The sequence below is a fragment of the Euprymna scolopes genome, chromosome 22 (genome assembly GCF_053919585.1).
Source record: "Euprymna scolopes isolate OS-2025 chromosome 22, ASM5391958v1, whole genome shotgun sequence".
NCBI lineage: Eukaryota > Metazoa > Mollusca > Cephalopoda > Sepiida > Sepiolidae > Euprymna > Euprymna scolopes.
In genome coordinates this window covers 4,429,815-4,446,188 of record NC_136503.1, presented here as the reverse complement: position 1 = coordinate 4,446,188, position 16,374 = coordinate 4,429,815, and the positions used below count along the sequence as shown (strand labels likewise).

The 16,374-nt window shown below is 31.7% G+C and overlaps 1 protein-coding gene and 1 pseudogene across 1 annotated transcript in view; one reads left to right on the top strand and one right to left on the bottom strand.

Annotated features, from left to right (window-relative positions):
• Nucleotides 1–16,374, top strand: part of LOC145243855 (hydroxymethylglutaryl-CoA lyase, mitochondrial-like) — a 93,092-nt gene that overhangs the window by 11,739 nt on the left and 64,979 nt on the right. The window contains exons 3-4 of the mRNA XM_080106893.1: nucleotides 5,629–5,736; nucleotides 11,594–11,689. Of these exons, the coding sequence (XP_079963019.1) occupies nucleotides 5,629–5,736; nucleotides 11,594–11,689 (204 nt within the window). The remainder of the gene's footprint in view (nucleotides 1–5,628; nucleotides 5,737–11,593; nucleotides 11,690–16,374) is intronic.
• Nucleotides 10,134–10,270, bottom strand: LOC145244179 (U2 spliceosomal RNA; annotated as a pseudogene).

The following is a 16,374-nucleotide window of genomic DNA, read 5'->3' as shown; positions in this document are numbered from 1 at the left end:
GTGGATAATGGTTTTGCTTGTCATATCTCTGCAAGGAAAAGCGAAAGGAAAACGGGAATACTCATCAATTAGAGTAAGTAGATATTTGTTGCCATGTATAGAAGTAGGTAGAGGGCCTTTAAAATCAAGATTTAATCGTTGAAAAGGTAATATGGCTTGAATGAGAGTCCCTCCATTGGTATTGGCGAATTTGGGTTTCAGTAATTGACAGGATGAGCAAGAGTCAGTAATATTCTTAATTTGATCCAAAGTAAAAGGGAGGTTCCTCGTTCTTATAAAATGGCTTAGTCTTGAAACACCAGGATGACATAATTGTTTATGTAAATCACGAAGATCTTGTAGATTGTAAGTAAGAGCAGAGATGCGAGAGAATGTGTCAGCAGCAATATTTTCAGGTCCAGGTCGATAAACTATAGTGAAATTGTATTGGGATAATTCTATACGCCAACGACATATTTTGTCATTCTTAATTTTTGATTTTCTTTTATTGTCGAATATGAAGCTGATGCTCTTCTGATCTGTGATGACTTTAAAGTGCCTGCCGAGTAGAAAATGTCGCCACTTACGGAGAGCTTCTACAATAGCGGCTGCCTCTTTTTCTACTGCATGGTGCTTAATTTCGTTAGTATTGAGAGTTCTTGAAAAAAATGCAATAGGACGACCTTCTTGATTTAGTGTTGCAGCAATGCAATAGTTACTAGCGTCCGTTTCTACTTCAAATTCTTTATTTGGATCTACCGTTATTAAAGTGGCGTCTTTTAGATCATTTTTCAATGTTTGAAAAGATTTTAATACAGATGGAGGTAGTGGAAATTCTTTGTTTTGATTTAGTAATAAAATTTTATCAGAAAATTTTTTAATGAATTTGCAGTAATAGGAAAACATTCCAACTATTCTTTTTTGAGATTTAAGATTCAGCGGAGGTGGCATTTCGAGTAATGGTTTTAGTCTTTGATAATCGGGAGCTATTTGATTATTTTCTATGGTGTAGCCGAGTAGAGTAATAGAACTAGAAGAAATTATGCTTTTATTTTCATTTAAAGTGATGTTATATTGTTTAGCAATTTTGTAGAATTTTTGAAGATTGTAATCGTGTTCTTCTTTATTTTTCCCACATATAGTTACGTTATCAACATACACAAAGGTATCGGTTAGATTTTCTTTTTCTATAATATAGTCTATGCTCCTCTGGAAAGCACTTACTCCATTGGTGACGCCAAAAGGAAGACGAGTAAATTGAAAAAGTTTGCCACTTACTTCAAACGCAGTGATTTTACGATCAGCATGTTTTATAGGTATTTGGTGATAAGCAGATTTTAGGTCGAGTGTAGAGAAGATGTTATATTGAGCGATGTCGTCTACCATCTTATTGATATTAGGCATTGGGTAAGCGTCTAGTTCCGTGAATCTATTAATGGTATCGCTGTAGTCGACTACCATTCTTTTCTTATGATTCTCATTTGAAGTTACAAGAACTTGCGCTCGCCACGGAGATATCGAAGGTTAAATTATGCCTTCTTTCAACATTCTAGCAGTCTCTTCTTTTATGAATTTGTTGGCGGCAAAAGTGTAACGTCGGGATTTTGTCGCAATAGGAGTAGTATGAGGAGAAAGATTAGAAAAGAGAGGAGGGGGTGGAACGTTTATGGTAGGAAAAAAATTATTCGTGTTTATAGCTCCAATTATAAGTTTGTCTCTAGGACCGTTGAATTTAAGTGTTACTTTTTTATATTTTTTTAAAATATCTTTTCCGATTATTAAATCAATGAAAAGGTTTTCAATGATTTCAATTGTTATTCCAGAATGGGTTTTATCTTTCAGTATTAAATCCACGACAGCTTCGCCAGTTATTTTAGCATGTTGATCAGAAGCAGCCAGAGCTATAGTTTTGTTTTTAGGTATTGTGAAGAGTTTAAGTTTTTTAGCAGTATTTTCATTAATGAATGTTTTTACACTGCCGGAGTCCACCATAGCGTTCACGAAGTGGCCGTTAATTTGGCATTGAGTGAATGTGACATCTTTGGAGTTAGTTCCTAGTCAGGATAGAGAAGGTGAGGGGTAGTCAGTCGTCATAAAGAACAGCAGTATGAGTGTTAGAAATAGAAGATTTACACACTTTAGCCCAATGACCATTTTTTTTGCATTTTTTACATTCGGCGTTTCGTGCAGGACATAAATATCGAGGATGACGTGATTTTCCACAGAAAAAACAAACCCCTTTTGGATGCATATTTTCTTTAGTCGCAGCTATACGATTGTAGCCCGAAGGATTATTTGTAGCTGCTACAGTAAAGTTATTTGCGTAGCTTATCGAATGCTTTTCTGCTTGTTCAAGAGATCTGGCCATGGCATATGTGTCTTGTAAAGTCAGGATGGGTTTTTCTAACAGTCGTTGTCGGATGGACGAAGAAGAAATTCCACCGATGAAAGCTTCCCGAATGTATTGATTTTTGTTTTCTTCAGCAGAAACCGCTTCGAAGTTACATGTTTTGGCAAGCATTTCCAATTGTAGTATGAAGGCATCTATATTTTGTGTTGTTTGTTGCTTCATCGTCATCAATCGATATCTATTATAAACAATATTCTCAGGTTTTAAATAAGCGGCGTCCAATGTTCTTAATGCACTATCGTAGTCGGTTTTATCGCTTATTAAATCGAAAACAGAGGCTGAAATACAATTGATCAAGGCAAAGAAATTATCTGAAGTGTTTTCGATTAATCCGTTATTATGTGAGCGGATATAATTCTGGAGGGTTAATTTCCAATGCCTATAGGATTTTTCGGAATTAGGGCATGTAGGTTCCACCTCGAATCTGTCGGGACGTAAGATTCGATCCATTATTTTTTTTATTTTTTTTTTTTTTTCTTACAGTTAATAAAATTGAAGTGAATAGTATCAGTAAGTAAAGAATTGCCTTTTAGAAAGGTTTTATTAACTGTAAAATACACGTACGCTCTTGAAAGGATCGAGCGGGAAAATGAAACAGAGGGCGCTTTTATTATGAATGTCAATCCCAAGGGGGATAACTCTTAACAACAAATTAAATCATAACACCCTTTTACTATTATTATTTTTTTATATTTATAATTTTCAATGTTTAATCAATTCAGGGGAAAAATATTTTAAACTATTTATAGAGTTATTTCCCTTGATTTCTTGAAGGCATGAACATATTTTTTTCTCCGTATTATTTTATTATTCAAATTACTGTTTTCATCTTGAGTGAGAACAGTAGTCCAAAGAATCCAAATAATTAATCCTCATCTAAAAAATTAATAATCGTAATATTTTTTTTTGTTCTTGCAATCATTAATTTGTTCCATCATATCCATAAATGAATTAAATACAAATTTTTTTACCATAACTTGAAGTGATACTAAAATCAAAATATGTAAGTTTATCTTTGATAGGTGCTGAGGTTCAAATCAAACAGACTGGAGGTCATTGTTGAAATGCAGCGTCTGCTGTAACTGAATGCCTATTATGGATCGACAGACTATGTTACAGTTGCTGTAGATGTAGGTGGCATCTGTTGCTGAGTCTTCTGTTGCAACCCTCTGTTGTCTGTGCTCTTTCCTCTCTCTCTACTGCTTTTATCTTGCAAATATAGACTCAGTTGCATTTGAATCACTTTATAGGATGTTGCGAGTTGTATATCAGCTGAAAGAAACATCTCATCAAAAAATGTCCAAGGTGATCGTTTCTGCTTGATAGTCACACCTAAGTATGTAAGTCATAACTTGTGAGTGCCATTATGTGCATTAGTCAAAAGACCTAATTGCATCTATATCGATCAACTTGTACAAGACTTTGGATGTTATTTGGAGGACTTTTCGATAGCAATATCTAACAGAGATCGTTGAAAGGAATGATTCAGGAAATCTAAAAAGAAAACTTTATTATAAGCTTCAATCAATTTTCTTCCCAATTGTAAGAATCCATCATGTTAAGCAGCCGTTACCAAAAAGAGATTTTCCCCCTTTCATGTTTGGAAATCTAAATTTCCACACTTGTCAGTCACACGACCAATGTTTTTCGAAAACATGTTTCTGAATCAGTAAGGAGCCGTGGCATAGTTGATAAAGTAATTCTAGAATTTTTCTTGAACAAAGAAGAATACATGTATATTCAAAAAAGTTAATTGCTACTGCAAACGTCTTTTGTAATTGTTTGATTTTCTGTTCTGATTTTATCATTTTTCTGTCGTTCGCTGTGACAAAGTTGAAATCTTATTTTTGTGGGTTACAAAAAATTCCTTCTCAAATCCCTTTTATTTTTTGTTATAAAATTTCATACCTCATTAGAGATAAAAGAATACCTTTTGGACCCGTGGCATAGTAGATAAAGTACTTGATAAAATTCAGTTATAAGTCACACTCTTCTGGAGGTTAAATGTTCAATCCTCAGTGTGGGCAACACTTCAAAATACAATTGTGAATTATTTAGGACTTCTATCCGGTTATGGCTGACGAAACAAGAGTAGGTTCTGTTCAAATTCTGTACATGTTCCCTGAGTTCAACAGAATTTGTTCCTGAATTTGACAAGATACACATGAAGAAGGTTGGAGGTTATATTGTCCGAAACATGAAAATACCACTGAACATGAGAATGATAGTTTGAATAATCCAATAATACTTTAGTAATGTTTTGATTCGTATGATGTTGCTTGCTGCAGAGATGGATACATAATACAATAAAACCAAAAATATCTGACGCATACACGCATTTAATTTATTCTACATGAAAACATCTATGACGTTTCTGAATTTTTGAGATGAGGATTGGTTATTTGTATTATTATTCATCGGACTGCTGTTCTCATCTTGAGTGTCATTTTCACAACGTTTCGGTCGATGCAACCTCTGACCTTCTTCAGGTGTATCTTGCCGAACTCGGGAATGTTTCTGTCAAACTTGAGAATTTGGACGGAATTTTAAGTAAAACCCTTTATTTACATCACAGGGGTAGCGTGCTCTTGTTCCATCAGCCATGACTGGATAGAGGTCCTAAGTAATTTGAAAATGTATTTTTTTGGTCGCCGACATTGAGGATTGAACCTTCAACCTTCAGGAGAATATTACTTTTTACAATTGATTTTTCCCAGTACTCTAATCACAGTGCCACGGGTCTGTCCACAAGGACCTGTGGCGCAGTAGTCCAATGAATAATAATACTAAAAACATCTATTTTGACTTTTTGCAAAACCAACTTTTTATAAATGTTGGTTTCCAACTGACATCATCCGATTCAGTTGTTAAAAAAATATTTGCATCACGAATCCGACTAATCTTTTAGTTCATATTTACAATGCTTCCCCACGGGACAGAGTTAGACACCAGGGGCGTTTTTTAACGTGGAGAAAAAGGAACAAAAATAAAAATTGTCTCGGTCGTGAAGGACTTCTCCTCCACTGACAGAGAACAAGAAATTGAAGTGCAGCATCTGAAGAACAGCTTGTTACTTGTGTTCACTTGAATTAAATTGAATTATCTCCCTTTAGTCTTCTTGGACGAGGCCATTCAATAGTTTTTTTTTTAAAAATCACTTTCTTTCATTGAGTTAAAATTCTATTTACCTAAATGTATACGTTTAAAAACAAGCATCTTTTTTATTATTTATTTTTTAGACGATTGTTCCAGCAGAAACTAAAATTGAATTCATCAACAAATTATCTTCAACCGGCTTGTCTGTCATTGAAGTGACCAGTTTTGTCTCACCAAAATGGGTTCCTCAGGTAAAAGTTTGACTTTTTTTTTTATGTAATTAAAAATTTTTTTATTATGTGATTAAATTTTTTTTATGTAATTAAATTTTTTTTTTATGTAATTATACATAGTTTTTATGTGATGAAGTATAAAAGATTCATTGTGAAAAGAAAAATGGTTCATTGTATATTATTACATAGGCAACAATAATCTGTTAATTTAACCAGCATAAAAAAAGCTACAAATAAACAAAAATTCATAGCAAAAAAAAACACTACGGCTAAATATAGGTATACCGAGATGATCAGAAAACACATAATCACCAGAATTAGAAACTTTCTAGAATATCTATAATAGTGTGTTGAACACTGGGTAATCAGTAATTCATTATCCAACCACTATAATATTGATCGCATGGCAATGGATAAGGCTGAACTTTTGACAAATGGTTTGTCTTACTCTATTTGGGACTCCACAAACTGCAGCCTTACAAATGTCTCACTATAGACAGAAACCACACTTGATTGGTGCTTTTCAACGTTACAAGCTCTGATCATAACTTTGGTCTTGGTAACATTCATTCTCAGATCTTTACTTTCTGTCGGATTTCTCCAAGTCTTTAACAATTAGACTTTCAATTCTTTCAAAGACTAGCATTGAATCATCAGCATACAGCATCTCTTCTGGACAATCAGTACAAAATTCTGTGGACAACACATCTAAGACACAAATGAAACTCAACAGAACCCTGATGCACTCTCACTTTTTAAAACGATCACTAAATGTGCGGTTAATCTAATGCAACTGTGAGCATTTCTGTTTGAACACCCTTCACCAACTGTTGCCCTTAATTTATGCAAAGACCACACGACAATATCTCAATCAAAAGCTTTCTTAAAATCCGTAAAAGCAAAATACACGTTCTTCTTTTTATCAAGACACTTCTCTTGCATCTATTATATAATTATCATTCCAGGTTAAAGATATGTAAAAGTAAAAAAAATAACAAATTTAATGAGGTTTTTGATAGTGCTCCAAAAAAGGAGCAAGTATAATTTTTAGTTAATTTTAAAGAAAACAAATTACGGTAACCATTTAATTTGTTTATGTAAAATTAGATAAACAAAGAGGAGTATAAGAAGGCTATAGCAATGCAGGTAATCGACTGTAGTATTGGTGTGATGAATGAACAAAATGAACAAACGAACGAATGTCTTATTTGTTTTTTTATTTAATTTTGTATATCCATTTGTTTTTCAAGATAACCACAATATAAATCAGTAAATATGAACTTAATGTTTGATATAACTTGGATGGTGGAGGTCTTAATATTTTGAGAATGTCATCTGTTTTTCAAAAGAAAGGGGACCATAGAATGTCCTTAAAAAAGGAAAATATTGAAATATTGTGAAGCGGAAATGGGTTTCTTTATTTATTATCATCGCTATTAATATAGACAGTTTCATCTATTTTATTTAATTTAATATATATATATATATATATATATATATATATATATATATACTGATTCATATTTACTGATATATATATATATATATATATATATATATATACTGATTCATATTTACTGATATATATATATATACTGATTCATATTTACTGATATATATATATATATATATATATATATACTGATTCATATTTACTGATATATATATATATATATACTGATTCATATTTACTGATATATATATATATATATATATATATATATATATATATATATATACTGATTCATATTTTTACTGATATATATATATATATATATATATATATATATCTATATAATTTTTTGTTTAATTAGAGCGAATGAGATATGTTATTATTTAAATTCTTACCGGAAGTAATTGGTTAAATAAACATATGTGTAAAAAAAATAATTTAAAAAGAAAATAATAATAAAAAAGAAACACTTATTGTGAATATATATATATATATATATATATATATATATATATATATATATATATATATACTTACAATAAGTGTTTCTTTTTTTATTTAATTTATGCTTTTGTGAGTTTTATGTATCTCCATTTCTAGATTCTATGAACAATAACAAGAAGAAATTTTAGATAAATAAAAATAAATATGTTTTCAGAAAAGGGAATGTTTAGTTTTCATAACTAGCACAAACAATAATTTAAAAATAGGTCTGACCTCTAGAGTCTGATGTTGAGGTCAGTTAAGATGACGTGGCTTTGAGAAGAGATTGTGAAAAAGACATATATCAGTTAGTCAAGAGTTTTGAATGAAGCATTTCTACTATGTGTGTGTGCGTGTGTGATGATTATACATTCCTTTAAAGATTCCAAGAAATCGGGGAGAAGATACCATGGAAGCCGCTGAAGTCAAGATCTAAACTGTGAAGTTAAAATGTTGTGATCTGCAAAATGTTGACACGGTGTGTGAATAAATGTTATACAAAATATAACTTTGTGTGCAGTCAACTTTCAAAGAAACGGGTATATGAATTCGTTCTGATTGTTACTGCCATATTAAATGTTTATCGAACTCTTAAATGTTTACAAACTCTGTCTATTATATATACTCCTCTTCTTTTTTACCAAAGAACACTTGTCTTACTCTCCATCAATGGAACATTGTCTCCTCTTGTCGTTTGAAGTCCCCTTATATTTTTTATCTCTTCAAAACAACATGTCGATATGTCCGTGTCATCGTTTCAGTTTAGCTCAAGCAAAACATTGTTCACTGTAAAAGTCATACACACACCGTCTGTTAGTTTATATACACCAACATTTATTCACCGATAATTTGATACCCCGCTATCCAACAGTTAGTGTCTCTCAATGATACTGGGTCAAACAGAACTGAGAGGGAAAAGATAACAAAATACCAAGGTTTTATATATGATATGAAAAGAAATTGGAATCTTAGGGAGATCTCTATCATTTCAGTAACCAACCGAACTCATGAAAAAGAATTTAAAAAACTGGTAAATATGTAACATGGCGGCTGTATACAAATGCTAAGTCGTGTGTGAAGTGATGTCATCGTATGGAGAAGAAAAAGACTATAAAAAGAACAGGATCACAATTACCACCACGTTAGAGATCTGAGTGATGTCACAGCCATAATGAGAAGTCATGCGTGGCAGGAGAATGAGGAATAAAGGTCTTTTCTTAAAAATCTGAATTTCTTATTTTTTGTCTACTTTGTAACTGAGTCTACAATGTGTTGGGTCCCAGGTGTCTACTTGTTAACATGTGTGTAAACGTGTAGAATGTAACAAATATACCCAGTAAACAAAGTGCAAGAGAGATTCAAACAATTGCATTTAAAAGAATGTATAATCATCATAAGCGCGTACACGCATAATAGAAATGTTTAACAATTTTCTTTTAACTTTTATAAAGGTGACATAAAAGTGTTGCAAAATTGTTTGGAAAATTCTAGAATTTATTTAATTATCACAGTGCCTATTCGAATTGATTTATATCTATTCGAATTGATTCATATCTATTAAAATTGATTCATATCTATTCGAATTGATTCATATCTATTCGAATTGATTCATATCTATTCGAATTGATTCATATCTATTCGAATTGATTCATATCTATTCGAATTGATTCATATCTATTCGAATTGATTCATATCTATTCGAATTGATTCATATCTATTCGAATTGATTCATATCTATTCGAATTGATTTATATCTATTCGAATTGATTTATATCTATTCAAATTGATTCATATCTATTCAAATTGATTCATATCTATTCAAATTGATTCATATCTATTCAAATTGATTCATATCTATTCGAATTGATTCATATCTATTCGAATTGATTCATATCTATTCGAATTGATTCATATCTATTCGAATTGATTCATATCTATTCGAATTGATTCATATCTATTCGAATTGATTCATATCTATTCAAATTGATTCATATCTATTCGAATTGATTCATATCTATTCGAATTGATTCATATCTATTCGAATTGATTCATATCTATTTAAATTCCTTTTCTGTCTGATCATGTCATATATGTTCCTTATATATTTCCCATTTGATCCGTATCTATGTACATGCTTATCTCCCTTTGTTTGAAAAGCCATCACATGAGATGATTGCACTCGGATCTACAAAAAAACAAGACCGATAGCCATTAGTCGCGTGCTCTCATGTAATGAATGAATGCGTGAATGTAGGGTTGACAAAAAATTCTTAAAGATAAACTAAAATGACCGGAAAACGGGCTGAAATGACTTAAATAAATAAAAAGTAAATGACTTAGAATGACTTTAATGAACTTAAGGATTAATTGAATGACCTTAAGAATGACTTGAATGCTTAAAAAATAACTGGAATCCTTCAAAAACAACTTGAATGATCTGGAGAATGACTTGAATGGCTTTGAAACTGACTGGTTGTAAAGTGGGTGATCATTTTACATTAAATTAATACAGAAAAGTGATCCCCCACTTTATATCACAGTTACAAACGTAAGTACAGCATGTAGTAAGAACAGATACTACACTTTGATCTTCGCCAAAAGGCCAAGAGTAAGGGTATTTATTTGCCCCCCCACAAAGCAAATTAGGCACAAGGCCGATTTTTAATGTGAGGAGTGAACGGGAAATGGGGACCAACTCCCCGGGGAGTAGGGGAGCTGGATAGTGACAATTGGTATGAAGGGTTTCCCCACATATGGTCTTTGCTAGCAGTATCTGCCGGAACAAATACTACACTTTGATTTTGGCCAAAAGGCCAAGAAACACTTAAAAAGCTAAGAACTGCATCTATTAACAACAGATCTTTGATCTTAACCAAAAAGGCCAAGCACAAAAGTGTTACGGACAGACCGACAGACTTATAGAGTCACTTGCACGTGACTAATAATCATTACGTTCGACTGCTAATCAAAATGTTCAAATTACCCGAGCGATTATTTTAGTTTAACTTTTTGACCTTACCACATTATTGAAATAAACCAAGCATTTTAAAATTCTTTTATAAGAAAATAATTTATCTATAAAATAATATTTGATTAGAAATTAAACGCATTTGAATGCATTTTGGTTTCTTAAAAAAAAACAGCCATTTTTCTTAATTATTTTCTGAATCTCAGTAAATAATTACTCCAAAATAATTAACTAATTAAAAATAATTAATCCAAAATAAATAACTAATTAAAAATAATTACTCCAAAATAATTAACTAATTAAAAATAATTAATCCAAAATAAATAACTAATTAAAAATAATTAATCCAAAATAATTAATCCAAAATAAATAACTAATTAAAAATAATTAATCATACAATAATGATGATAAATTGTTGATAAATTAATTTGCATAGGATGAAAAAGAAATTTAAAAAATTAAAAACAGTTACAATCATTTATCCTTTTATAGAAAAAATGAATAAAATATATATTAGAGAAAATTGCTTGAAATATTTTGATTGAAAAAAATTAAAATTAATCTGAGACAAACTGAATTTGAAAATACGTGTTCTATATTTTATGTTTTGGAAGTTGTGGCATTTGAAGACACAGTGTAAGGCTAAACCCACTCCTTTCAGCTGCCATCAATACTGGTATGTCAAACAATACTGGTATGTCAAATGAATACAAACCAGAAAGAAAGGAAAGAGATAGCTTACTTTGGAAGTCAATTTTTAAAAGCTGTCCAATACATGCCAGCATGTAAAATAAACATAAGACCAATGTAAAATTTCAGAAATTGAGCACCAAAAATCGACTTTGTGTCAAAATTGAAATGTTGAGTGAAAATCATAAAGATTTATTGAAGAAAAGGATGTTTTATGCATGACCCATGTAGACATCTGTGTGCCATATTGATGATCTTTTTTCTTTTATGTTCTTCATTAGATGGGTGACCACATGGAGGTGATGAAAGGAATTGAGAAGAATCCCAACACGACCTACACAGTGCTGACGCCAAATCTGAAGGGATTCCAAGGAGCTGTAAGTAAACACATTTCGAATTGTTAGCAAATTTTATATTTAATAGCGTGTTATTATGTTATGTTTCTTGCACTCATTTGTTTGGTGCTATATCGACCATTTGCAGATTATTCAATAACAAATCATGGTGCTACCAAATCAGTCTCTCTGAAGATATCGGTTTGAAATGAATTAAGCATTGATGTTCTTGTTTTTTTTATTTTCCCTTTGCAAAACTCAATCATGTTCTACAAAACCAATAGTTTTTCTCTACAAAACAACCAAACCAAACACCATAAATATTTAAAGATATAAAGAACTTGAAGAATGAAACCTTTTTTCCAAAATTACCGGATTTGTCATTAAATAACCTGAAAAAAGGGTTGATATACTGTAAATCAAAACAATCAAATCGATGACAAATCCAATCATGTTAATATTTTTATACTTGATTTTTATTACTTAGTCATCTTTATTCATAATGTTTGTTTTAATTCTTTGAAAGTAAATTCCACTAAACTTTCTTAACCCAAATTGATATCATGCTTCAGCTATAGTCAACGATACTAGAATATTCTGAGCTCTTGTTTCAGCTGTGGTTAGAGTGTTGGTCTTTTCTGACACTATTCTAACAACTACACCAGGAGTTGATTTTTTTTCTTCTTTATTCAACTTATTTAAAGAACTCTTATTTTTGTCTATATTATAACCCCTAACGTCATGCTGCCTGTGCTAATTTTGAATGAGGTTGTATATTTCTATCTGTACAAAATTAGGTTATGTGTATATGTATATGTGTATGTATGTGTATGTGTTTATATATGAGTATATGTTTAGGTATGTATATATATGTGTATATGTTTATATATGTGTATATGTTTATATATGTGTATATGTTTATATATGTGTATATGTTTATATATGTGTATATCTTTATGTATGTGTATGTGTTTATATATGTGTATATGTTTATGTATGTGTGTATGTTTATGTATGTGTATGTGTTTATATATGTGTTTGTGTTTATGTATGTGTATGTGTTTATATATGTGTATGTGTTTATGTATGTGTATGTGTTTATGTATGTGTATGTGTTTATGTATGTGTATATGTTTATGTATGTGTATATGTTTATGTAGGTGTATGTGTTTATGTATGTGTGTGTTTATGTATGTGTATGTGTTTATGTATGTGTATATGTTTATGTATGTGTTTATATATGTGTATGTGTTTATGTATATGTATGTGTTTATGTATGTGTATGTGTATGTGTTTATGTATGTGTATGTGTTTATATATGTGTATATGTTTATGTATGTGTATGTGTTTGTGTATGTGTTTATATATGTGTATATGTTTATGTATGTGTATGTGTTTATATATGTGTATATGTTTATGTATGTGTATGTGTTTGTGTATGTGTGTGTTTATGTATGTGTATGTGTTTGTGTATGTGTTTATATATGTGCATGTACAGGATTTACCTCTGAGATAATTAACTGATCATTATTAATTAGGCAAGATTCTCTGAATTTTATTTCTTCTTTCATTTTAAATATTTTCTGGAATCAAAATCATAAATTTTGATTGACATTGGAATAATAATTCTAGACATAAAGTTTAATAGATTTTCAATCTCTATTGGTACTTGTTTAGTTAAATAAAGACATTAAAAAAATGAAAATATTGAAAAAATTATATTGTACATACCCATTATAGAATTAAGTTCTCATAAAAAATATAATCACTTCTCAAAATTTGACGAGATTATTTTGAAATGCAGAAAAATATCTAGATAAATATTTTAGGTATTTTTTCACTTATTCTAAAAAGTTTTTGTCTTTTTTTTTATCCCTTTTTCATTTTGTCCTTTGTTAATCCCTTTTATGTTTAGAGGCACCCTCTCCTCCTCGTCTGCGAAATAGGCAAAATAGTCGCGATGCGATCGATCTCATTAAAATTTGATTTTCCTCTGTAAAAAAAAATTTATTTATTTATTTATGTTTTTATTCAATGTAACATGTTTATTCAGCTCAAAAAACATGCAGTGTTTATCGATGTATTGGAAAATTCAAAATGGCGGCCGACTCTCTCTTTAACATGGTAAGTTCGGAAAAAGGTGTAATAAATAATAAACTAGACAAAGTACTATTAACAAAACACCGAATATATATCAACTTATGTCACGGTAACATATATTGAGCAAATTTCTAACTGTATTTTGTCTAGTTTATTATTTATAACACCTTTTCCCAAACTTACCGTGTTAAAGAGAGAGTCGGGCGCCGTTTTGAATTTTCCAATACATCGGTAAACACTGCATGTTTTTTGAGCTGAATAAACATGTTACATTAAATAAAAACACTGAAAAATTATCCAGTTTGGTAGAAAAGTAACTTACCTTGCCTTTGATAACATTTATTTGTTATATATTTGTTTTTTGACAACTTTTTCGAATCTATGTGTACAGTAATACAAACCCGATTATTTTTTTATGAACTTAATTCCATAATGGTTACGTACAATATAATTTTTTTTCAATATTTTCATTTTTTTTAATGCTTTGATTAAACTCAACAAGTAATGAATAATGTTAGATGTTGGCAGGCAACACCAGGAAAACATGTAAATGGTTGCAAATGTTAAGGATTTGGTATTTTCAATTATTGTTTAACAGAATGCATAATTTGACCCAGAAATATTTGATTAGATATCAGTCAAACGATTGAGACAATAGACAAAGGAAATATTAGAAAAAATGTGATTATAAATAAAATCGTCACAGAAAAAGAGTCAGAGAGAGAAAGAGAGAAAGAGAGAAAGAGGTTGCGGCACATGTCCCCATTTCTTTATCACCCGACAACTGTCTAACCCCTTCCCACACCTTTCAGTAAATATCAAAACAGAGAATAACAATTTGTCACAGAAAAACTGATTGTCAGAATGAAATAAAAGCAATAATATATTTTTTGTAGATCAACTGTGTTGCGCTTTTACTTCACTGTCAGTGTGTGTATATCTTTTGTGCCAAGTAACAAAAGTAGATGTTAACATTTATATAGACTGGACAAATGCATTTTGAACAAGCGGCCACAGCGATTACGTAACAGTGATAATTATAGACATAAAGTTTGATAAGATTTTATTTTGATTTTTTATCTCCATGAGGAGACATAAAAATGGTGTAAAACTATTTTACGCATTTTATGTATTTTTTAATCTCTATATCTATTAAAGTGAGAATGTGTGTTTGTTTGAGGACACTTCTTAACCTATATACTCAACTAACGTTGCCCGGGTGTTTGTAGGTGTAAAAGAAAAAAAAAGTGTTTTGAACCCGAAGGCGTGAAAGAAAACGTGACATTTTACCGCTAGGGCGACATAGGAAGTGAAAATCATTGAAATTTAGTGATTTCAATGAAAAAGTTGACTTGCAGAAACGAATGTTGGCTGGAGATTAGTTAAGCTTTCCGCCGTTTCATTTCCCCACAATGTTGGGGAAAACCAGCTCCTCATAAAAAGGGTGTGTCCAAATGAATAGCAATTGTCTGATATGAGGGGTTTCTCTGACATTGATCAAAGCTGATTACTTTCTGGACGTCCCGGCATGAAAGGCCAGGAAGATGCTGGTATTTATTTGCTTCCCCATTGAGCAAATTAGGCACAAGGCCATTTTTTAATGTGGAGTGGGGGTATTAGGAGGAGAAAGGGGGACCAGCTCCCCTCGAGAGGAGGAAGGAGCTGGTTGTGCTGTCTCTTGGTATATAGGGTTAGCCCTACATGGACCAGAAACTGATTGCCACCAGGGCAATGGTCTTTTAGTGCAGCATCTTCCGAAACAGATACTACACTTTGAGATATTAAATTTTTTATTCAAGCTAAAATTACAATGTAAGTTCAAACTGAACAAAAAACTTAGGTACAAGGCCAACTCAAAAGGGGGAGGAGGTCGTTGATCATCCTTGTCACTCCAGAACTAAACAAAAGTTTCTCTTAACTAGTATCTTCTTTCATCATAATACCGCATTCACCCTTTCATACTAGGGGACGTCCTACTTAGAACCCAATTGTTTAAAACATTTTTTATTTACGTGTAAAAACAAAAAAGATAACAATAATGATGATTCAATAATTCATTTGTGTCGAGAGCGGGGGAAGAAAAAATACAAAAGTGGTTAGTAGGACCCTCCCAACCCTGTCTAATGGATAGACCGCCCGTTCCACTTCGGTTTGTAAAGGAACCTGAGCTCCTGCAGGCCGGTCTCTAAGTGAGGATGCTCTATAGATGGGACGAAATGGAGAAAAGAAAATTTTGTGGGTAGGGGATGAGGCGTTAGTGATTGATTTCTTTCTCTCCAAGATGGGTGAAATTTAGAGTGAGGGGTGAGAAGAAAAAATTGCAGATAGGAGGGGGTAGGGATCTTGGAGGCTTCCTAGTTGGAGAGGAATGGAGCATTCACTTGGCTAGCTAAGAGGCTGAAAATTGATTACACTTGACGGAACTGCGTGTTCCACACCTAGGTAGGGAACACGTATTCAAATTTGGCTCTTTTTTCGTACACACAGACTTGCTACATGTATCTTCTGTCAAATGCTGTACGATGCAGTCTTCTTCTATCACATCTGATCTTCATTCGTAGTTGGTGTTTAAAGAAAGCGATCAGATCCTGATCAGTAAAGACAACCCCCCCCCCCCGGCCACCTTG